This window comes from Schistocerca gregaria, chromosome 3, assembly GCF_023897955.1.
Source record: "Schistocerca gregaria isolate iqSchGreg1 chromosome 3, iqSchGreg1.2, whole genome shotgun sequence".
NCBI classification, from domain to species: domain Eukaryota; kingdom Metazoa; phylum Arthropoda; class Insecta; order Orthoptera; family Acrididae; genus Schistocerca; species Schistocerca gregaria.
In genome coordinates, this window is record NC_064922.1 from 598,835,341 (window position 1) to 598,859,709 (window position 24,369).

Consider the following 24,369-nt stretch of genomic DNA (forward strand, 5'->3'; position numbering starts at 1 on the left):
TTTCTTGGGAGTGACACGTCATGAGAAAGTTACTTTCATCCTTACGTTTAGCTTACCCGTGTAGATGCCACTGCTAGACGCCACCTCTGCTAGCTGCTGCAGGCTGCGTATAGACCTGATGCTGCAGTGTGTCGGACTGGTACCTTTCAGACGGGCGCCACCCAGTGATTGACTGCTGCGGATTCCAGGCCACCTAACCGGGAGTCCAGGATTCACCACTGGGTCGGACCACGTGGTTTGTCGCCTTCTACCTTCTGTGGACACACACTACTTCCGCTGCCCGTCGCCGCTGCAGACCACGGTGGGGTCGCTGGTTCAACTCTGCGTGCTCATTGCCCTGAGCCACGCCCCTCGCTTTAAACTGCACAAGCTTCAGCAGACGACGATGTTGCGGCTAACTTTGCGTTGCCCCACCTGCCCTAGCGCTGATGGCGTGTGTCTGCCTCACCATGGCTTACTAGCCATTGTTATTTGTCTGCAAAGGTTGCTTGCCGTGTTCTGTGCCTTCTCCGTACTTCATAGCCGACATGCGAACCTGGGAGCTGATTGTGCCAACACAACTGCAGTATGTCTAATCGACGGGGTACCTGACAAAACCACGATTCCCCTGTTCCACTACAAAAGTCTCTAATTTCTATAAACTTCTTCTAGACTGTAACTATTTCTTCCGTTTTACCTTTGGACTCAAGTAGAGCAGCTTCAATAAATAATCTACTTCCTAGTGGGGAGCCGATGAACTCGACGTGGGAACTACAGGGTGAGCAAATATAAGTTTTCGATGAAAGCCATAGTTTGTAAACACGCAGTAGTTTATGCTGTCCGGAAACTAAGTCCACATATCGTCTGGAAATGCTACTTTAATGGACTTAATATTACTATGTACAATGTTTACAGCAATTATTTTGGAAAGTAATTAGAGATTCATAAACAACAACTGTTTGGAAAGATTCAATGACCATTCAAATCAAAGGTATTTTGAAAGTTTTGTTTAGTTCCTCACTCAAAAAAACTGCGGTCTAAATTTACAGCAGTCATATTTATTATATAGTTGACTTTTACATTCATAATAAATACCCGTTTATAATTTTAATTGTTGCGTGTTATATACACAGAATGTAGACATTTCAGTTGATGCATCAGGCGATGTGATAGGTGGCAAGAAACGATTACAATAACAACAACAATATTTACACAAATTTTACAATATATTATAGATTTTGGACACTTATAATTTTTACATTTTGGAGAGAGAAATTGACCCGTAAGAGATACGCCGATTCTTTGAAGCTGAAAACCTGTGCTTCCTGAAATTTTGAACACTAGGAAGCGATCTTAAAACTGCGCAGTCTAAAAGCCAAATATGGTTTTGCACGTTGCAGCTCCAAAGAATCCAGCTGAATTCTGGTAACAAGTAAAATATTTCTTCCTCTCTTTTTTTATAATGACTGACTAATAGCTTGAAAACGCATAATCATTCCTTCTGAGAACTCATCCCTTAAGCGCAATGACAATATACGCAGAGGTGACCAACGATGTTACTATTCCTCTTTTCACAGAAATTTTATCTCACTATATACAGGAATGTTGTGACATTCACAGGCTGAAGTGATAATTCCGGTTGTGCAGGCTATAACAACACGGAACACCGCTGGCAGGCTGAGAAGACTCACAACAGTTCACACAATAGAAACGGGAGTTAAATACACGAAAAAACGTCTTGGACCAATATGACGAGTTTCAGTTCCTTTTCATAGGCTCATGCCTGCTCTACAATATTGTTCATCTTGGACTGTAAGGAAAACTAGCGAATTTAAGGAGTTTTTTGTTGCGTGTCTCCACGGCGTATATTGGACTCGGCTTTTACCCTACACTTGTTTTCTAGCGTCTGCATTTTAGATTCAATATTGTGGCGAATTTTGTAAAGCTTCTAAACAGATGTGAAACGTTGGAGTACACAAACATGAATGAAGCCACATTATCCAATAGAATACACAATTGTAACATCACAATTACATAAATATTTGTCATTAATTATCCACAAAAATATTTCTTATTTGAAAAAACACATGTATGCTGCAAGGGCTAACTACGATTACACACATTGTACAGAAGGTGAGACAGGTTGTTCTGTTTTTCACATATCACTGTAAAATTTTTGTTTTACACTCTACTTATTTAAGATGCACAATTCCTTGGTATAGTTGGTCAGTTTGTTTCTTCTTATTGGTCTGAAAAAAAGAAAATCAACAAATAAATTAGTCGTAACACTGAGAACGTGGTTTGAATTTTTTGGTGTTATATATTGTGTAAATGGATGGTTATAGATCAGTATATTCAAAATTTTACAGAAGGAAATTTTAGACAGGCTATTCCAGACACAGTTACAGAATTTGGAGAGCTCTACAAAGCTTTGAAGACTCTTTGGTGTTGTATATATATAGCAGTATTAAGTGAAAAACAATACTAATGACCAGGGTAACAGAGGGGAGCAAACAGGTTCTCTTTTGATGACTTACGATATAGCGCTGGAAGAAGAGTTAAGCGATAACAGTTATTGAAATATAGGACAGTAGTGGAATATGAGTCACATCGTTTAATACAAAGCAAACGATGAATAAGGTTGCTTCTAATTAAAACAACTGCATATTTACAAATCAAAGTACAGGACTGCGATTGTTGCACTAGCCGGCTGTTGTGGCCGAGTGGTTCTAGGCGCTTCAGTCTGGAACTGCGCGACTGCTACGGTCGCAGGTTCGAATCCTGCCCCGTGCATGGATGTGTGTGATGTCCTTAGGTTAGATAGGTTTAAGTAGTTCTAAGTTCTAGGGGACTGATGACCACAGATGTTAAGTCCCATAGTGCTCAGAGCCATTTGAACCATTTGATTGTTGCACTGCAGTCTATTTAAAGTTTCGATGTTATTATCCGCATTGTTTTATGATCTTATTCATCACAAAAGCAGCAATATTTAGATTAAAAGCTGGTTTATGCTAACACGGGTTCACATTAAACTAAATTGATTACCGCTGTCAAAAGCCTTGAATTATACGAAAACACATTTCAGATTCGTGAAATAAGGTATTAATACATATAGGGGGTTGCCAGACTTTTTGTCACTGTGTACCACTGGACACTTCTTAGAAATTTCGGCGTACCACTACAGCGTGTTTGTATTTAGCAAACCGTGAAGGTGGATGAGTACAGGTGCAGGGATGAGAAACAAATCCGGGGAATAATTTTCACCAATTTCCTCAGTGATGACAACACATATATGAATTTTGCGTCGTGCTGATCAGCTACTACACACGACAGAAATGTGACACATACAAGCAATAAGGTTTCGTGGAAGCACTTTTTACGTTGTCTTTCATGTTCACAAGAGGCACTTACTTGTGGAAAATAATGTCAAATTAAATTTAGGAGGTTCTAACACAATATTCAACGTATAAGGTGAGAAATATTTAAAATATTTATTAAATTTTACATCATAAGTAATATAAACCAGGTGTCTAAGAGATTTCTAAACTGAGCGTGGAGTACAATAAATTAGAGTACTAAAAGCAAAATAATTCAGAATCTAATCAAACTTTTACGGTAAATCAGACTTCAAGATCAGTTATTAATTAATTTTCAAATTTAGATTTGACGAAAGAACAGCTACATGTTTTACTGCGCAGTATGTTGCAGTTTGTAGTCAGAGCTTCAAAGTCTGGCTCGACTGAGCTCAAATTAACTCCAAAGTTTTCTTCAACGCTGAGTCTCTCTCTGTGTTTATTTTTAATGTAAAACACACGTAAATAGTTACAAATGGCAACAAAAATCGGATTGCTTGTTTGAAAAGAGAATGACATTCCGTTTTTGTTCCCATACAGAAAGAAAGCTGAGTTTTCTTTTTAAAAGCATCTTCCATTGAGCTGTCGCTAGTTATGTCGATGGAAGTTTCTTTCGTGATGCTTCTTCCGCTACTTTTCCTGAAAATGAATTTCATATCAAGCCGTATTGTTTTTGTGTAATCTTCGGGAAAGTGCTCTTCGAAACTTTCTTGAAGGATCCCTAAATGTAAAATAATGTCTAGAACTATATCTTTCGTGGTAACTAGTTCAATGTCTTACAAAAATTATGTAATAGTAGGGAACTGAAAAAGTTATTGTTTAGTAGCAGTGAACTAAAAAGAGTCAACTTTCTTTTGGAAGACGATACTTTGTTACCAGCTAAGAAAGCTGTTGTGCCTCGCCCTTGTAGGCCCATATTCAGACTCTGAAGCCTGTTGAGGATATCAACTACATAGGCGAATCACAGTAACCACTAATCAGAGATAGAATTCTGCATGTCTTTGTTCTTGTCACTGAGAAACATAAAAAAAACGTAAAAACTTCGTACCTCAGGTAATATTCGATTCAAAATCTTGCCATGAGAGAGCCATTTTACTAGAGTATGAAGCTAACTTTTAAATCTACCGTAGCTTCACACAACAGCGTCAATGACCGAGAGTTTACAGCTCTTGCCTTGATGAAGTTTATAACCGTTACAGCCTCTGTCAAAACAAAATGAGGAGTTTCTAGCCTATTCTTAGAAGCCAATGCTTCTCCGTGTGTTATACAGTTGATATGTTACTTTCTTCACTTTTGCATCCAGCCCTATTAAGTACCACGCAATGCGTTTTGCCCCACCTGTACAAATAGCAACACATTTCTGTCAATAAATACCTACATACTGAAAATGTTTTCTTTTGACTCAAGTGGTCTCCAAAGTAAAAAAAAACCTCTTGTCTCATATCTTCATAATGTCAAAATGTACAAGAACGAGTAGCTGCACCATATTTGTGATTCTATACTCTCGGCTGTTTGAAGAGCGAAATAAATACGCTTTTGCAGCTATAATAACAACGTTTCTTCAATATTTGAAGAGTGAATTCAGCTCTCCTTTTTACCGTGTTGTTGCATGACAGAGCTTTATTTCTATATGGCCGTTTTTCGGCCAAAACTGCATACACCACCTCTATAGCCGAGGGCGGTAAGAGAAACTCACAAAATTGTGAGGTTTTCCTTCCTTTGTAATTCTAAAACCAGCCACACGTGACTCTCTTATCAAGTCAGTATCGGTGTTATTAAAATTTGCCAAGCATTGGGACTCATTTTTACCAATCGGAGATTTTCTTTGAAAAATGTCAATAGGTTTACCAAATAACTCAGAGACATAGGGCTTAGACGATAGTTCAAGAAAGAAGGCTTCATGCTTTGATTTGAAAGCGTTAAAAAAAACTAACGCATTGGGGGATTGGGCTACCACTGGTCACTGTACCGGCCTTTACTGTAAGGCCAAAGCGTAAGTAGTTTTCGTCAGACTGGCGTTTAGATGTTGGTTTAGGTTCTTTAACTGATTCCTGGAGGTACAACGAACTTTCTGGGTTAAAAATAGCTTTATAGTTAACATAAAACACAATCACGAGTAAGTCACACAATCAAGTATAACTCCACATCAGAATCATTGTAGTCAAGAATAAGCTCGCTGTAAAACGCGTACTCCTGTTCCAAAAGCAATGTTTCTTCGTATCATGATACCATTTGAAGCAGCGGCCAACAAAGCGACAGTAGCAACATCAAACCGTTCAGTGAGCAATGGCTGCAGCGCCAACATCGGTTCGGCGCAAAAGATGCGGGCAGTTTCAAAACAACACAAAAATATTCGAATAACCGCCGACAAGACCCGAACAATATACCGCCAAACTAAAAAAAAAAAAGTTGAATCATTCTGGCCAAGGTAGCGAAGACAAATGAAGGGAGGGATGGGAAGGGTATAATCCGACCCGACCGCGTCCTGTATATAATCCAAAGCAAACATTCTGCGGTAAATCCATTTCAACATTACACAAACCCTGATTTTATCGATCACTTTTTTCGCTGTCATTTTACTTTAAAAGTAAAGTTACACGGTAAAATAATTTTACTTGTATCAGTATGCGTTTTGTTTACTTGCACGCGTACCATCTGAAACGTCCCCACGTTTCATCACCTGTGGTATGCGTGCCCCCATCTGGGAACTCCTGCTATGGTTAGTAATATTTGACTTATAGGAGAATTAAAGTTTCACAGCAAGGACTCGAAATTGAAGGAAAATTAAAAAGAAGCAAATATATACAGACATAATGAACAAGCAAAATTGATAATCATTTATCATAACGATAGGAAACGCAAGTTATGATCATTAGTCTATCAGACACATACACAAAATTCCTCTGAAGTCACGAAAGAATTAAAACAATACATTACTGTAGAAAAATATTTCTTTACTTTATAATAAGGAGGAGTCTCTGTGAACGTCATGAGACTGGCAAGAAAAAATGAGTGCGATACGCGATTACATGAACTCAGCAAGTGAGTTCTCTTAGCCAGTTTCCTACCTAACGTGGTGCTCCTGTTACGTCGAACAACTCAGCGGAGGGATGGGTAACCAAAACAAGTGGGAAACAGTCGGTGAACGGAGAGCATTTCGATTGCAACATGGCTTGTGCGTGTAAACCTTTCCTTTCCACAGCAGAAAAGAAATGACCGTGATAGTCTTGGGCTTAGTGAGACTCACGGGAGAAGAAGTGCCCACTTCATGACCCAAGGAAGGAACAATGTGTACATTCAACGGAGCAGTGACCAAAGCAGAAACGATGTTGCTACAGTTGTTCCCCGAAAATTGAAAAGCTGTGTTATCGGCTATGAGCCCGTCCATGGCAGGATAATGTCTATTAAACTGAAAGTTTCTCCTATGAACTCAATATCCTTCGGATCTTTGCCCCTACAATCGCAGCATCAGATGAGGAGACAGACGAGTTCTATTAACAACTGGAACAAGTCCTTCGTAAGATCCGTAATAAGCAACAACTGACAGTTCAAGGAGACTTCAATTCTGAAATTAGAGATACAGCCAAGACACCCACTTACAATCTGTGATTGTATCTTATGATCTCGGCGAGATAAATGAACCAGGCAGGTACTTACTAGATTTCTGTGTAACGTCACGACTGTCTGCAACATTATGTTACGCCAAGACAACTGTGAACTTGGATGTCACCCAGTGGTTGTATAAGAAACGAGACTGACATCATCCTAGCGCGAAGACTTTAATATTCGACAGTAAGATCTTTCCTGGAGCTGACGGTGAAACTGATCACATTCTGGTGTCCATGAAAATGCAGATTAAGGTGAAATCCGCCAATAAAAGAGGAGAAAGGCAGCTAAGTCTCATAAACAAGGAAGCTCTTCGTGAATCTGGTGAGCTTGCAAGACCAGAACTCCACATCAGTCTTGATAAGGAAGCACCAGAATCACAAACACGGGATCGAATGAAGGACGTCGTTTCTTCGCCTCTCCAACATCAGAACGACCATTAAGTACTAAACATGCTTGGATATCACAGTCCGCAGTGCAATTAATTAAAGAGAGAACCAATCCGAAGAAAACTTGTATCCGCGATATATGGGATCAAGACATAAATAAGGGTCTGTGGAAATAAATACAACTGCTCCAACTACAGAAATATTGCTTTCATATCCCACGCTACCAAAATTTTGCTCTACATCTTGAACCAGCGTTTAAAGCCGTACTGTAGAAAGGACAGATCAAAATTCATTAACGGTTTCTGTGATAAGTTAGGTCATCATCATAATCAAAACCAAGTGTATGAGCACTTCAAGAAACTGAACATCGTCACCGGTGAATTTAAGCCTCGTGTGCCGTTGGTAGACGATGGGGCTGGCAATCCTATCGGAGACAAGGAAGACACTGTTGCAAGGTGCAAACAATACTGAGTAAATATGGTTCTCGGCTGAGACGTCGATGGTACTGTGTAAAGTTATAATCTGGAATTAAAAACAATACGGACAGTCAATCAGAACTAACATTAGAACTTACAATCATACACAGAGAGGTAGAGAAAGCCATTGATCATCTGAGAAACTATATGTCGCCTAGTCTAGACAGTATGTACGGGAAGATCATCAGAGAAATGGGGCAGCAATTTGCTGACGTGTTAGGTTCATTGTGTGCAAGAATATGGGAAACTGGGTAGTGGCCGTAAGATTGGTGGAAGTCTCTCTTCATCCCTCTACATAAGGTAGGGTCAATCTGGAACAGCTCCAACCACCGAGCTATTACTTTCATATCCCATGCTAACAAAATATTGTTCTACATGTTGAACCAGCGTTTAAAGCCGTCCACACATATCGATAGAGCAAGCAGGTTTCCTTGAACGAAAAGAACTCGTGAACAGATTCTCAAGATACAACAAATAATCGAGAAATCGTAACAGTTCTCTGTTCCTGTCTTCTTCTGCTTCCTTGACTACAGGAAAGCCTTTGACTGTGTGCCAGGAAAAAGTTGTGGCAGGCGCTAACAGATTTCGTTGTCTCACCATACTTGACAGCACTGATCAGAAATCTATACAATAATCACTTCGCGGCTTGTTTCATATCTTTAGTATATCAAAAGTTGTCAGACAGGGTTGTGTTGTGTCACCTCAACTACACAACTTCTATGCACAACATGTCACTACAAATGCTCTTAATGGCTGGACTAAAAACATCTCAGTTATTGGAAGAACTAGTAATAACCTCCGATTTCCGTATGATATTGCACTTTTAGCCAGAATCGAAATTGAAGTGGTTGAGCACCTAACAAATAAAAAGAGCAATAGTCTATCATGTGGATTAGACATCTGTCTAGGCAAAGTCCTAACGCAGATTGGTAAAAGGAAATGGAAGTTGTACATTCTTTCATCTATCTTGGGTCAACCATCTGGGACATGGGAAGCTGTGAAGATACGATGAGAAGACTCATCGCTCTAGAGGCGCCTAGATCTGACAGGACAGAGTGATGGCGAACATGGCAAACATCCGGCTTGTTGAAACACTTTTGTTTTCCGTTGTCTTAATACATTTAAGAAACAGGGACCTAAAGGCCAGAGACAAGCAGCATATTGATGCATTTGAGCTCTGATGCAGGCGCAGGATAGTGTGCATAAAATGAACCGAAAGAAGAACAAATGTGTCAATTATTGACGTACTTAATAACTCCGGGCGCCCTTCTTTTCGTTTCAACCAAAACATTCTGTAGTTCTTTGGCAATTTTGTGAGAAAATATGCAGAAAATCTAAAGGAAATAATCGTGGAAGGAAAGATCGAGAGAAAGAGACTGAGGGGAACACCAGCGAGCAGGTGGACAGATCAAATAATCTACAAACTACCTCTTCAGCACGCTCTAAAAGTAGATGGTAACCATAGAGAATGGATACGTTTGGTCACAACGTTCAGCAGTGAGCACAGGACCTTGTGGTGATGACATTGTTATACGTACTCTGTTTCTCATTTGTTTTGTCACATATCACGTATTGGTATCGCAGCTAACATGAGCATGTGTAGGTGATATGCATTAATTTATGTAATTATTGGGATAACAATCAAAAGCCGATTGTAACTGAAGTAACATTAAAAATCGCATATTATACTGAAGACTAGCATTGTAATCGGGCGCTTTATAGTATTGTCAACTGATGGAGAAAAATAAGAATTTAAAAGAAAGTAGAAAATAACACGGGAACAACAAGAATCGAAGATGAGTTACGATGGTAGTGACGGACGATGGTTTTCTTTCCTGCACTGTGAACACTGCTGACTTTTACCCAGGTAGCAGCTTGCTCCATTCCAGAAACAACTGCTTAAAAGTAAGGGGAAAAGAGCGAAAACTAAATTAGAAAAGAAACCAACTTTACTCATTCATTCAAATCTCTCATGATCGAATCGTGATATTTATTTTCAAGTGCATAGATTTTATATGACAGTAACATTAGTTTCTAGTAAAAATCATTATTTGTTGTCGAGACTGCGATTTCACACATTTTGAGGAACTATCTATGTCATCAAATGAGTAATTGTATCGAGATTATTAAATTAAATACAGTATAAGCTTATAAAGCAACAACTGTCAGGGATGAAAATTTTTAGTGTGGCACGCTGACAATAAGCAACGTAAATATTGCGTTGCAATGTGTCCTTAATCTAAATACGGTCGACAAGCACAAGCAAGGCCGACTCTAAAATATATACTAAAATTCCTTATCAAAAAGATACATTAATTTCAGACGGTTTTCTAGTCGATACTGCGAAATAGGGAATTAATCATTAATGACTCCAGAGACAGTTTTTCGTGCCGTCATAAAGGTTTTGTACATTCCAACAATCGATTAACACCAGTGAACGAAATAACTCTGCATTGGATATTTACGAGAGAAGTTAATTTCCAAATATGATTGCCGGGGCAACTGAGATATTCAGAATATTCGAAGTACATAGTCAGAAAAAGAAGGAGATTGTATTACACAAGAAAACGTGACATTGTTTAACACGATGTTGCATAAAATGCAGTGAAATGCTTAGGTGACTGCATGACAGTGTATCACGCACATTCATCAAAGATGTTATGACAGAGAAATGAGGCTTTAATGACACTAAAGGAAATTTGCATCTTTGTATGAAATTAGTTTATCCCAAGTTCAGTATTCTCTAGCGCATCATTCACACCAGCACAGAATTCCGAATCGAACATGAGCTGAACGTGGACCTTAGTTGAAGATACATCATTTTGATTTGTTGTAGGAATCGACATGATGGTCGTTAAACTAAGTGCTTATTGTGCTTGGAGATGTACGACCTAACGATTCATCTGAAGTGATCTACTCGTAGCTGATTGATGAGGAAGGTACTTCGAGACGGTGAGACATAAATTTACTCCAATTCTCTTTAGCATATGAAATTTTTGTAGCAGTGTTGATTACCCTTCGCAAACATCCCCCAGCACGTCTGAGTAATGGAGCCGCCAGCAGCTGGTGAAAGCATCGCTGCCTTCCGTTTGAATTAATGAGTTTATTCTCGTTTATTCATTAGAAACGAGTCTACTAAGATTGTAATTGGTTTTTGAAATAAAGATTTGTCTTGTACCTCTTAAGGAAACTAATGTTTACTGATCCCCCAAAAACTGATTCTAGAAATCTGTTTCACGTGCTTAAGGGAGCTGTGCGTGAGAGGACAGACAATAAATAGAACTAATGAGTCTGTGTAGCCATGTAGGACGAGACGAAATGATTATGTTTAAAATATAACCGGATTCTCTGTTCCGTTCACTGTGTATAAGAAAAGCGAAAGATAGGTTTTTACACCATGGGAAAGTTTCATTCAGGATGTGCGTCGTGCTTTTAAAGAGATGTGTGCACCAAAAACATCATTGTTTACCAACAGTGCTGAAAAGGTAAGTATGGGGAAAAGACACCGTATGTTGTAACAGAAGCCTGTAAAATTTCAAGAAGAGTGAAGTGTATCAGTTGTGAAAACTGACAATGATTCTGGTACATACCGAATTTGTAGATACATTTATTTTTAGGTCCTCTTTGGCGGGTTGGGTCAGCTTCAAACTATTCATTCTGACATAGCAAGAGCGTTCGTGAAATCAAGAAAATTGAACCTGAGTTCCAACATAAGCAAAATTTTTAACGAGGCTGTACTCAGAATGTAAAAATTAGATTTGTGGCCTCTATGAAGGCTCATATTATTTATTCTTAGGATCATTAAAACCGAGCTATGCCTCATGAAATTTCATTCAACAATTTTATAGTAGGCTGTTAGAGTTGCTATGTGCATTGTGCTTAATATACAGACTAGTAATTAACTTCCATCAGAATACTTTGCATTGTTGCCAATGCTAAATTCAAATGCAGACGATGACGAGGAATCTATTTATTTGAGCATATACTACGCACAGAGCAACCACATATAGATTGCAGACTGATTACTGTAGGGGACGCTCAGTACTTACTATTTTCACTACAAAACCCCTTCTTCTTAATTTCAAACCTTTTCTGGCAATTTACTAGTATTGCGTAATTTTCTTAAGTCTTGTAGTAATTTTCCGTTAACACTTCTTACCTGTAATTGTGTACCTCCTCATCATTGACAATGAATAATACAAAGCGCATGTCCTACATGACGATGGTCCTACAACTATTTTGTGAACTTCAAATCCTTTTTGTGGATCCTTGTGGTATACGTTCAGATCAGGAAGAGAATTGCTTCTAGGAAGGATACTTTTAGTTTGAAATCACGCTGTGCCACACTGTTTTAGTCTATAAGATATTTTATACGGTGTACAACGCTCAAATGAATGACACATTTAAAGCGAAAAATAAACCTTAAGCTGCATGTAAATTATCCTTCTCTTTGTACCTTCAGTGATTAAGAATAGTGACAAGGTTCCCGTTGGGTTACAACGGAGGGAGTGGCTGATTGATATTGTGAGGTTATTTATATGAGTTTCCTAGCCCACAGTACAGAGAGAAGCGTAATATTACTGTTTAGATTGCATACCAATATATTTTTCGCGAGTATTGATCCCTTTAGAGCTAGTGCAGCAGATTGTTAAATATCGAGTTGGCCTTATTAAATTCTACAGTTAATTTTGAACTAATAAACAATAAACTTAAATAGCTAATGCATCCACAAGACTAAGTTTTGGTTTTTTCCACATATACTATTCCATTCTTCAAGTTTACCCATTGTAACTATTAGCTTTAATGTCCTGGTACCATTTGGAATGGAAATGTTATTAAAAAAAAAGAGGTACAGGTCGACGACAACTCAGAATTAGACGAAGCTGATCATGAAGAATCCCCTTACGGAGATGAGAAGAACATTTTAGAGCAAATTTCGCTGAGTGTGACTTACATTTTTCTCTTAATGGGAATGAAATATGGGCCATGCTTCCTCAAATTGGAATTCCTGATAGGAGGAGTATAACGGTGTGTATTGAAAGACGACCAGAGACCTATAAGATTATCGATCAGGGACTGTAATAAGGAAGCATCTTGTTTATGTTGTTCTTTCGGGTACCACTCATTGTAAAAGTGTGTATGTGGACCATCAAGGAAAGTCGAATACTTTATGAGGGGTGGGAGGATATAGATATGTATAAAATGAGAAATTCTCTTGGTCTTCTGAGCCTGACAGGCGTTTACTAGCCAAGCAATAAAGATATCAGTCCGCTTTGGAATGATGGCAAAGGCCGACCACTGTTCAATGAAATTATGTCTCGCAGCCGCTTCCATGCAATTCTGAGGATGTTGCTATTTGATATTGCAGCAGCCCAGCGCGGCGTGAACAGAGGTCAAGTGACAAATTGGAACCGATCAGAGAAGTTTTTGAGATGTGTGAAATTACCCTTAAGGATGCCTACATTCAGGGATGGTGCGTTACAGTGGATGAGCAGTTGGTCACACTTCGAGGTCGCCTACCATTCGACACTACATCCCATCACAAGATAGTAGACACAGAATAAAGTTCTGGGCAGTTTGTGACAACGCAAAAACCTGCTGCTCGAAGATTAAATTGAAATGGGGAAGTAAGAAGAAACTTGGGGAGAACGTTGTGAGAAGTATGGTGATTGAACTTGGAAAGTCTGGGCGTAATATTACCTGTGACAATTTTCTTACATGTTTTGATTTTTAATATAGCTCATTATTTGTTGCCAAAAGATCTGACACTAGATGGTACTATCCGAAAAAACAAAGGTGAACTACCTGCCTATTTTATTACATCTAAAGGACGTGAAGTAAACTCTACGTTACTTGGTTTTCAATCAGATGTGACGGCAGCATCTTATCTTCCTAAGAAAAAGTTGTTACCGTCCTTACCTCTCTTCATCTCCAACCAACGGTGTTACCATCACGAGTAAAGAAGCCCGAAGATATAATGAGATCCAAAGCCAGAAAGTGCGGCGTTAATACCATGGACCAGAAGAAGTGATGCTACAATTTGAAGAGAAAAACAAGGCGTTGACTGTTGGTGGTTTTCTTCAACATGATCGATAAGCGTAATGAATGCATACATAATTTGGATGATACTGGCTACCAATAAAAAGGAGACCTCTGATTTCCATCATCAATTAAGGAAAGCAGCTAGCTTGCGTAGAGAAGTCAATGAATTCATTAGTAGCACCGGATGAAGGAAGGGCAGTGAAACCAGCAGGGTTAGAAAAGGAGGAGATGTGCATATTGTGTAGAGAAGAACGATAGAAAAAGTCAAGTTACTTGTTATAAAGGCGCCAAACGTGTATGCTCAAAACATTTTCTTATTATCTGTAGACCCTGACCACATTTTCAGCAAGAATAAAAGATACCAGTAAAAGTATAAAAATTGTGTTTAAAATGTAAACTTTAAATATACAAACTTATTTTAACTTTAAACATACAAAGAACTTATGCCTGAAAAGTCATTCAGCTCATAGGTAGTCACAATAGTGTCAATTTATGTCAGTTTCAGCAACACTGGCCTGAAAAGCTAAACTGATAGGAAACACTATATGGGTTTTCTGGTAAGCAGAGAGTTAAAGACCATATTTTACAAAATAATATTTTGATTTTAGTCAGGCGCAGAAAAAAGATTATGGCATTTCATTCAATACATCGTCGAATATTTTCAAAATTCTTCCTTTGAAGTAATTGCTAAGCCACAGTCAATTACGAACCTTATGGCTGTGTCTTTGCCACTAATATTCATCTATAACATTAGTTGCCTCTGCGCCTCATTCCTGTGTTATAAAATGTTCACTACATGACAAGAAAAGTGAAGCACCCAGAAGACGAGGTCAGATATGCATGCATACCACTGGTGAGTATGCCGTTCTGTATGACCGGTAGGGCGGCCACCAGAGTTCAAGAGTGTTGTTCGTTTTTAGTGTTGTTACCCATCCTGGTAACGTATATAAGGAACTTGAAGTTATCGGACCGTCGTGAGAGACAGCACATTATCGCCATGTGACAGTTTGAAAGGTGCTTAACCGTGGGCCTCCATTTGACCAGCTCGTCGAATTGTGCAACATGCAGGTTGGTGGGTCATTCGGCTGAGGCAGTGGTCCAGTGTTGCACTGCATGTGAACGTGAGAGCAGTCATGTTCCACACGATGACCGCGTATGACGTCCACAAGGGATAATTGCAGTATTGTGCACCAAGCACATCATAACCCCTTGTAACGTAGCAAATTATTGCTCTCTTTTACATTATCTCTCTCGTACATCATGTAACACCCAAATTTATACAAGCAAATGAAAACAGTGTGTCAGCTGCTGCCCATTTTATACCAAGCAAGAAAGGCTAAATTGGCTGTCTGAATCAGGAAATTAAATGTGTAGATCCCATGAAACAGGAACTCAATGCCGAACTACTCAAAATTCATCTAGAACTAGAAAGTCGCATGAAAATCTCTGAAATATTTAATGAAATGATGAATACTGTCAAACAGACTACAGAAACACTAATAAAATTATAATGGGAAAAAACAACAAGAAGAAGTAAACAAACATTTTAAGCAAACTATTACCATAAATATAGGAACAAGAGGCAAACAAATCACACATTCTACTGTGTAAACGTTTGGTCTACCTTACTAGCATATAACTCGCGAACCAAGAAGCAAATCTGCATGATAACGGACCTAAACACAAGGTTCGCAGAATCAATACACACAAAACAATGGACAATTTTATCACAGAAAGTGAATACATAATAAAACTACAACGGAATAACTTGAAGTTCTATGAGGACGCAGGGAAGTTAGTTGTAGAGTAACTTAGAAAATACTAGGAAAAATACAGTAACATTTGGTCAGGAACAAAAAACAGAAGGTGAAAAAAACATTCAGAAGTATTATGAATAAACTTAGAAACAGTAAAGTTCTCATCACAAAAGCAGACAAAGGCAGCTCTATGGTCATAACGAAGCAGTAGAAATACAAAAACAAAACCTTAAGTTTTCCTGAAAACGGCGATAAAGTAAAAATAAATATGAGCCAACAGAAAAATAAGAAACAAATAAGCAGCTGCTTCTAAAAAATATCTGACACATACTGAAAAAACAGAAAATGAATGGCTGAAACAAAAGAACTCTAAGGTACCCACCTAAACAGAGTACCAAAATCCCACGGGCACGAAAAATCGATACATCCAGTTGTAAATTCAGAAGTGCATCCGTATTCCACCTATCCAAATGCGTAAAACACATACATACTTGCAGGAATATTAAGTATACACAAACAACACATCAACATACTCACAACAGCAAACCAACATCACATCCATCTACACCAATATTACGATGATAGAAACCATCAGCATCATGAAATAACAATCAGAAGATTAAAAAGACTTTTGAAAGGATCACCTAAAAGAAATAATGAACACTCACAGAAAGATGAACTCCCCTTGGGGTCACCACTCAATGGATTTCTCGCCAACATCTTCCTCAATAACATTGAGAACAAAGTAACTGAAAGTATAGTGAGAAACAACAATACAGGATAGTACCTTGAATCACTATCAAGATGATATCAAAAGCCTTCTAGATTATATACCCAGCTGCATCTAACAACTCCACAATGACGTAAACACAGTCCATCCGAAAGTAAAATTCAACCAGGTAAGAAAAACAAAAAGTTAAATTACCTTGACCTCACAATCCACAGACACAACAACCAACCTCAGTTTTCCTAATCGGGAAGCTCACCACCACCAGCACAGCCATGCACGAAAACTCAGTCCACTGAATTTTTACGTATTCTGAATAGGAAAAGGCGTAACGGAGGTACAACGTAATCTGGGTGGGCGTTATATCACTGCACAAATTATAACTGCTGATGTAAGTTACTTGTCTGTAGTAAAGAGAAAGATTGAGTACGAATAGCAGTTTTGTAATCAGAGGACGTCAAAATCGTCAAACACAGTAGATGCTGAGAAGTGGGTGGTTATAATTAAAATTTAGCTACTTGAACAGATGTGGACGGATTAATGTCATGCCTTAGGCGCCCTTAGTAGTACGGAGCCGTAGTGTTGAAACATAAGCGTCACTGTCAATCACAGATGCTGACATGGACCTGGACATGTTGAGCAGAGCTTTACTCGTAAAGCTATTTTATCAAAATAATATGAATATCCATATTAAATTAATACGGAGACGTCCACTTTCCTCACCAAATTGTAGAATATGATTCGGAAGTTCGAATTAACTGGCTATTTGGGAATTATTTCTGGGGAAGCCCGAAAGTCTTGCGCGACAAATTGTTGATGAAGATACTGTTGTCATGGCAGAGAATGATGGGCGCTATGTGCGATCTACAAGCAGTGCAAGCAACGTTCCATGGTTCACCATTCGAAAAGTGTTGTGAAAATTATGAAATGGTGCCTCTAATGCGGTTCCATGACGTTGTCAACTCAGATGCTCGTCACAGAGACCAACGTTTTTAACCTGGGGACGTAAACATGGTTTCCAAGTTAAAAATGTGGCCCTCTTATGTGGAACTTAAAATGGGTTTCTTTCAATGGCCTATTCGTTTCTTTCCCACTCATATGTCTTTTCAAATGCTTCCACGAAGTTTCAGTGTCCTATGATCACTCGTTTCTCATGGTGGCCATCTCAGAAAACGAAAGTTTAATTACAACCATCCTATACATCACTAGCTGCCACCACCTTGAAACCAGAATTCGCAATTGATACTTTCGAAAAGGAAACATCACTATTCCCTCTTTCTTGAAATCACGAGTAGTCACTACGTACCTGTTATCGTAATGTGCGTGACGTAGAGCTCATCTGGTTAGACAGTCCGCGCCACAATCGCACCATCTGAAACAGAAGAAACCCACAAATTTCTTTCTGCAAGAGCTAATACACATTATGCGACAATGTTGCCTTATATAATTACATAGACTTCCGTAGCCAGAGTCAGTCAACATACACGTTTACTGCATATGGAACCTCGTCATACTGAAGATACCCAACGTTTCGGCCAAGGTTACAGCGGCTTTCTTCTGGGTCTACTGGTGCGTTCTAGCTATGCAATGTCCCGTATGTTTTGTTATTGCTGTTCACTGCGCATGCCATTCCGTCATAATTTTAAAAACGTAGTTCATTTCATTGGCCACTTAAGAAAGAAGGAGAGGGAACTTTATTTTAATATGTTACTGCGGTGGAGGGAGAGCGTAACCGCTTTTGTCTCTTGGCTCTTGTATTATGTGCCGTGATTGGTTGTCACCGGCGAATGAGAAGTTGGCTCCCGTTTACCAGGTGCTAGAGGTCGGCCACACGGCGGCAGTTACTCGCCGGTAGGGCTCGCGCCTCGTGTTGACAGTGCAGTCTGTTGGGTGGGCTCTGATTGTGGGCAGCCAAAATGGGGTAAGCCTCTCCATTAACGCTCTTAGGGTGTTTAAGTATTTGGATGGTCTCTCTGATTTTGCATTTTTTCATAATCGTCTCCTTGGCCAACACACAGGCTTGGCTGAATATTATTTCTTTTCCGCAATCTTGCTGATGTTCTGCCACTGCAGATTTGTTGTATTGCCATAGACGAATATAGAGCTCGTGTTCCCCAATGCGCGTTGCTATTGGCCTGCCAGTCTCACCGATGTATGGATCTCCACATTCTAGTGCGTGAAGTTCTGAGGGGCCAAACTGCTGAGTTCATCGGTCCCTAGTGTTAACACTACTGAAGCTAAATTAAACTAAGAAAAACACACACAGCCATGCCCGAGGGAGAACGAACCTCCGGCGGGAGGGGCCGCTTAATCCGTGACACGGCGCCTCAAACAACGCGCCCACTCAGCGCGGCTCCACATTCGCATTCCACCTTGTACACGCCTGCCGTGTGTAATGAATTTACATTCTCCTTAGTGGAGTTAGTACGTCCTGGATCCTGAGACCACTAAAGAAGACAGTCTGTACCCCAACACGACGAGGGTGTTTGCCTGTTTGGTCAATAACATTTTTCACATAAGGTAAGCGCACTGCTGGCTGCAGTTTGTCTATATCTTGCTTGCAGAATAGAACTTCTTGCTTATCTTGCTTACTTGCATTCGTCGACAAGGCGGCGTGGATCGAATTACGGCTGTAGCGTTTAAAGTTCAGGTGTTATGTTTTGAGCGTCACTTAGGCTTTGCGCACGGACTGCCAAAGAACGGATGAGCGAGCTCTGCTGCTCCGGGTGGTGGTAAGACTGAGCGTGCAGATACCAGTCTGTATGTGTAGGCTGCACTGGCAACACTTTCACAATTATGGACGGCATAATGGCGTCATGGGCCAGTATTTCTGCGAGAGACTTCCAAATGACTTGTTCAGCCCGTGCCACGACGAGTTGTTGCACTGCGCAGGACATAACAAGGTCCGACACGATGTTAGGAGGTGTCACCTCAGTGTATATTCTGCTATTCAAAATTGTATCTTCAAACAAATATTTCTGCTTAGGGAAGGTACACATTTCACATTTTACTATCACATTTGTTTGGATTAATTGTTGTTGTTGTGGTCTTCAGTCCTGAGACTGGTTTGATGCAGCTCTCCATGCTACTCTATCCTGTGCAAGTTTCTTAATCTCCCAGTACCCACTGCAACCTACATTCTTCTGAATCTGCTTGGTGTATTCATCTCTTGGTCTCCCTCTACGATTTTTACCCTCCACGCTGCCCTCCAATACTAAATTGGTGATCCCTTTATGTCTCAGAACATGTCCTACCGACCGATCCCTTCTTCTGGTCAAGTTGTGCCACAAACCTCTCTTCTCCCCAATCCTATTCAATACTTTCTCATTAGTTATGTGATCTACCCATCTAATCTTCAGCATTCTTCTGTAGCACCACATTTCGAAAGCTTCTATTCTCTTCTTGTCCAAACTATTTATCGTTCATGTTTCACTTCCATACATGGCTACACTCCATACAAATACTTTCAGAAAAAACTTCCTGACACTTAAATCTTTACTCGATGTTAACAAATTTCTCTTCTTCAGAAACGCTTTCCTTGCCATTGCCAGTCTACATTTTATATCCTCTCTACTTCGTCCATCATCAGTTATTTTGCTCCCCAAATAGCAAAACTCCTTTACTACTTTAAGTGTCTCACATCCTAATCGAATTCCCTCAGCATCATTCAACTCAATTCGACAACATTTCATTATCCTCGTTTTGCTTTTGTTGATGTTCATCATATATCCTCCTTTCAAAACACTATCCATTCCGTTCAACTGCTCTTCCAAGTCCTTTGCTGTCTCTGACAAAATTACAATGTCATCGGCGAACCTAAAAGTTTTTATTTCTTCTCCATGGACTTTAATACCTACTCCGAACTTTTCTTTTGTTTCCTTTAATGCTTGCTCAATACGCATATTGAATAACATCGGGGAGAGGCTACAACCCTGTCTCTCTCCCTTCCCAACCACTGCTTCCCTTTCATGCCCCTCGACTCTTATCACTGCCATCTGGTTTCTGTACAAATTGTAAATAGCCTTTCGCTCCCTGTATTTTACCACTGCCACCTTCCGTATTTGAAAGAGTATTCCAGTCAACATTATCAAAAGCTTTCTCTAAGTCTACAAATGCTAGAAACGTAGGTTTGCCTTTTCTTGATCTTTCTTCTAAGATAAGTCGTAGGGTCAGTATTGCGTCAAGTCTTTCAGCATTTCTACGGGATCCAAACTGACCTTCCCCGAGGTTGTCTTCTACCAGTTTTTCCATTCGTCTGTAAAGAATTCCCTTTAGTATTTTGCAGCTGTGACTTATTGAACTGATAGTTCGGTAATTTTCACATCTGTCAACACCTGCTTTCTTTGTGATTCGAATTATTATATTCTTCTTGAAGTCTGAGGGTATTTCACCTGTTTCATACATCTTACTCACCAGACGGTAGAGTTCTGTCAGGGCTGGCTCTCCCAAGGCTGTCAGCAGTTCCAATGGAATGTTGTCTACTCCGATATAAAATGTTCATTATACCATGTAATTCTTCAAAGAAAAGTAAAATTATGTCCTCGTAAACTTTATAAATAGTTGGAAGCAAATTAGTATCCATAAAAATTTGTTTACTGTTTCAAAAAAGTCAAATAGCACTGCATCCGTCAAAATAATGGGTTGGTCCTTCCAGATAGACTATAATCCCCAGTGGTTTAAATGTTGGACATTTCGTGATAGTTTCACTTTTGTTTCATGTAGCCTTCACGGTGTTCCAATTTTAATGATAAATAGTGTACCGCACTCAGGAATCAACTGATCGTATATGCTGGCATTGTTCTACCTCCTCTTTAAACCTGGAAGTTGCCGGACGACGAAAACTGTTTAGAGCGCAGGAATCGTTTTTGCCTTTGTACAACGTTTCAGTTGGCCTCATTTCGGAGGTATACCTTTTTCTGTGTTTGATAAACCAGTCGTTTTGTATGTCTGTTTTGTGCACATAACGAGAACTCGACGGCCACCCACGAAAAAAGTCGGCGGTTAGGCGCCGTGACAGATACAGGGCTCTGATCAATGACGTCGGCGGACGCAGCCCCGCGGCTAAATTGCCCCGCCATTTGGCCACGGACGCCGGCCTGGGTTGCTGATTCATGGCTAATCCTATAAATAATGCCAGAAACGGAATCAGCGCGCAGATCTGGAGAAGGTCGCCACCGCCACGAGACCGGCGGAAGGTAGTTTTCGTTTCCCTAGATAAATAACTTCTTCGAAACAACTTGGCTGTTATGGTTACGTGTCGTAGCATTGAGGGTTACTATACTTTTCATTTCGGTTGTAAACAAAGGCCACCATCAGTCATAAGCTCCTTCCTTATTAATAATAAATGAAATGAAATGCTACTGAGCAGGCGACAAGTGTCAGAATACGGCGTAGTTTAAAAGAAAAGACAGTCTATTTTGAAACATCTCTTAGTAGAATGTCGTAAAGTGAGAGTTGGTAATAATTACTGTCGCCTCCTTCAGGATCATCGTCACCTCAAGCATTAGAATTTCCTTGTTTTGCGTGTCACTGTACTCGCCCGTGAAACGTGTGTACTAGCACGAGTGCATTCAGGACGTGGAGACTGGCCGGCCCCGGGTCGAATCGGCCCGGCGTTTTAAAGACGAGGTGTCGACGAGCCGGCTAACATAGATACTGTTTTGAGGATGTTTCCTAGTTGTTGTTTTTTTTTTTTTTTTTTTTTTTTTTTTTTTTTAAGCAGTTGGTCTTGGTTTCATGCAGTCCGCCACGAATTTCTCTCCTGTGTTCCTGTGTCACCTCTTCATCTCAGAGTAGCACTTGCAACCTACGACCTCAGTTATTTGCTGCATCTATTCCATTCTCTGTCTTCCTCTACAGTTTTTGAACTCTACTGCCGACCGCTGTGGCCGAGTGGTTCTAGGCGCTACAGTCTGGAACCGAGCGACCGCTACGGTCGCATGTTTGAATCCTGCCTCGGGCATGGGTGTGTGTGTGTGTAATGTCCTTACGTTAGTTAGGTTTAAGTATTTCTAATTTCTAGGGGACTGATGACCTCAGAAGTTAAGTCCCATAGTGCTCAGATCCATTTTCTTTACCTCTACAGCTCTCTCTAGTAGCATGGAAGTCATTCTCTGATGTCTTAACAGATGTCCTATCATCCTGTCTCTTCTTCTTGTCAGTGTTTTCCACATATTTGTTTCCCCTAAGATTCTGGGCAGAATCTTTTTAACTCCTAACCTAATCAGTCCACCTAATTTTCAACATTGGCCTGTAGCAGCAGATCTCAAATTGCTTAGATTCTCTTCCGTTCCGATTTTCCCACAGTCCATGTTTCACTGCCATACAATGCTGTGCTCCAAACGTACATTTTCAGAAATGTCTTTCTCAAATTAAGGCCTATGTTTGATACTAGTAGACTTGTCTCGGTCAGGAATGCTTTTTTTGCCAGTGCTAGCGTTTTTTTAATGTCCGCCTTGCTCCATCCGTTATCGGCTATTCTGATGCCTAGGTAGCAGAATTCCTTAACTTCATCTACTTCGTTCCCATCTCTGTTCCCATTTCCGCTACTTCTCATTACTTTCGTCTTTCTTCGACTTACTCTCAGTCCATATTCTGCAATCATTAGACTGTTCATCCCATTCAAAAGATCCTGTAATTTTTTCCCTTAGGATAGCAATGTCATCAGCTAATCTTATCACTGATATCCTTTCACTCTGAATTTTAATCCCCCTCCTAAACCTTTGTTTCATTTCCATCATTTCTTCTTCAATATGCAGTTTGAACAGTAAGGGGTGAAAGACTGCATCCCTGTCTTACACCCTTTTTAATCTAAACACTTTATACTGCGATAATTCTCGAACTTCTCATCGCATGCAGTCTTCGGAATTGTGTAGATGATATTTTCCGAAAGTCAGATGTTATTTGGCCTGATTCATACATTCTACCCACCAAACTAAATGGCTATTTTTTGCCATGTCCCCCAATGATTTTAGAAGCTCTAATGGAATGTTGTGTAACCCGTCTGCCTTATTTCATCTTAAGTCCTCCAAAGCTCTTTGAAATTCTGATTCTAATACTGTATCCCCCATCCCTTCTAAATCGACTCCTGTTTCTCCTTCTGTCACATCAGACAAATCTCCCCGTCATAGAGGCCTTCAATGTACTCTTTCCACCTACTATCCGCTCTCTCCTCTGCATTTAACAGTACAATTCCCGTTGCACTCTTAATGTTACCACCCATGCTTTTAACTTCAATGAAGGTTATTTGGACTTTACTGTGTGCTGAATCAGTTCTTCCGACAATCACTTCTTTTTCGATTCATTCACGTTTTTCATGTAGCCATTCGTCTTAGCTTTCATGTAATTACTTTTTATTTTATTTCTCAGTAACTTGTATTTCTGTATTCTTGAATTTCCCTGCATATTTTTGTACTTAATTCATTCATCAATCAACTGAAGTATGGTTTATTCGCAGTTAACTTCTTTGTACCTATGTTTTCCTTTCCAACTTCTGTATGTGATTGCCCTTTTTAGAGATGTCCATTCTTCTTCAAATGATCTGCCTACTGAGCTATTCCTAATTGCTGTATCTATAGCCTCAGAGAACTTCAATCGTATCTCGTCATACCTCAGTAATACTGTATCCCACTTCTTTGGACAGTGATTCTTCCTGACTTATCTCTTAAACTGCAGCTTCTTACGAGTAAAGTATTTGCATGGTTGCCGTGTCTCGCCTGAGATACACGCTACAGAAACGTTTATATCACTTTCTCACACTTGCATACAGAATTTAGTCTAGACGCAGATGATTGCGTGCATTGCTTCTGTCCTGCGGGGGGATTCGAGACTGAATAACATAGCTGTATAATCTCTTTAAACGCTTATTCAGCATCAGAGTCAACAGCCTGTTACGGCACCCATCGCTTCCTCGGCCTTCCTTCACTTCTTCTGGCAGTTCACCAAGGCTTCGAATCTAGGCAAGTAATATTTCGCTCCTCATTCTTTCGAAATGTTTATCCAAGTCTGGTGAACGAGCCTGTCATGACACATCTCCTCCAC

At 39.8% G+C, this 24,369-nt stretch overlaps 1 protein-coding gene across 1 annotated transcript in view; it reads right to left on the minus strand.

Annotated features, from left to right (window-relative positions):
• Positions 1 to 1,017: 1,017 nt before the first annotated feature.
• LOC126353956 (octopamine receptor Oamb-like) overlaps positions 1,018 to 24,369 on the minus strand; it is a 333,664-nt gene continuing 310,312 nt past the window's right edge. Inside the window, exons 7-8 of the mRNA XM_050003260.1 lie at positions 17,636 to 17,701; positions 1,018 to 2,228 (exon numbers count right to left, since the gene is read on the minus strand). Coding sequence (XP_049859217.1) covers positions 17,665 to 17,701 — 37 coding nt within the window. The 3' untranslated portion in view covers positions 1,018 to 2,228; positions 17,636 to 17,664. The remainder of the gene's footprint in view (positions 2,229 to 17,635; positions 17,702 to 24,369) is intronic.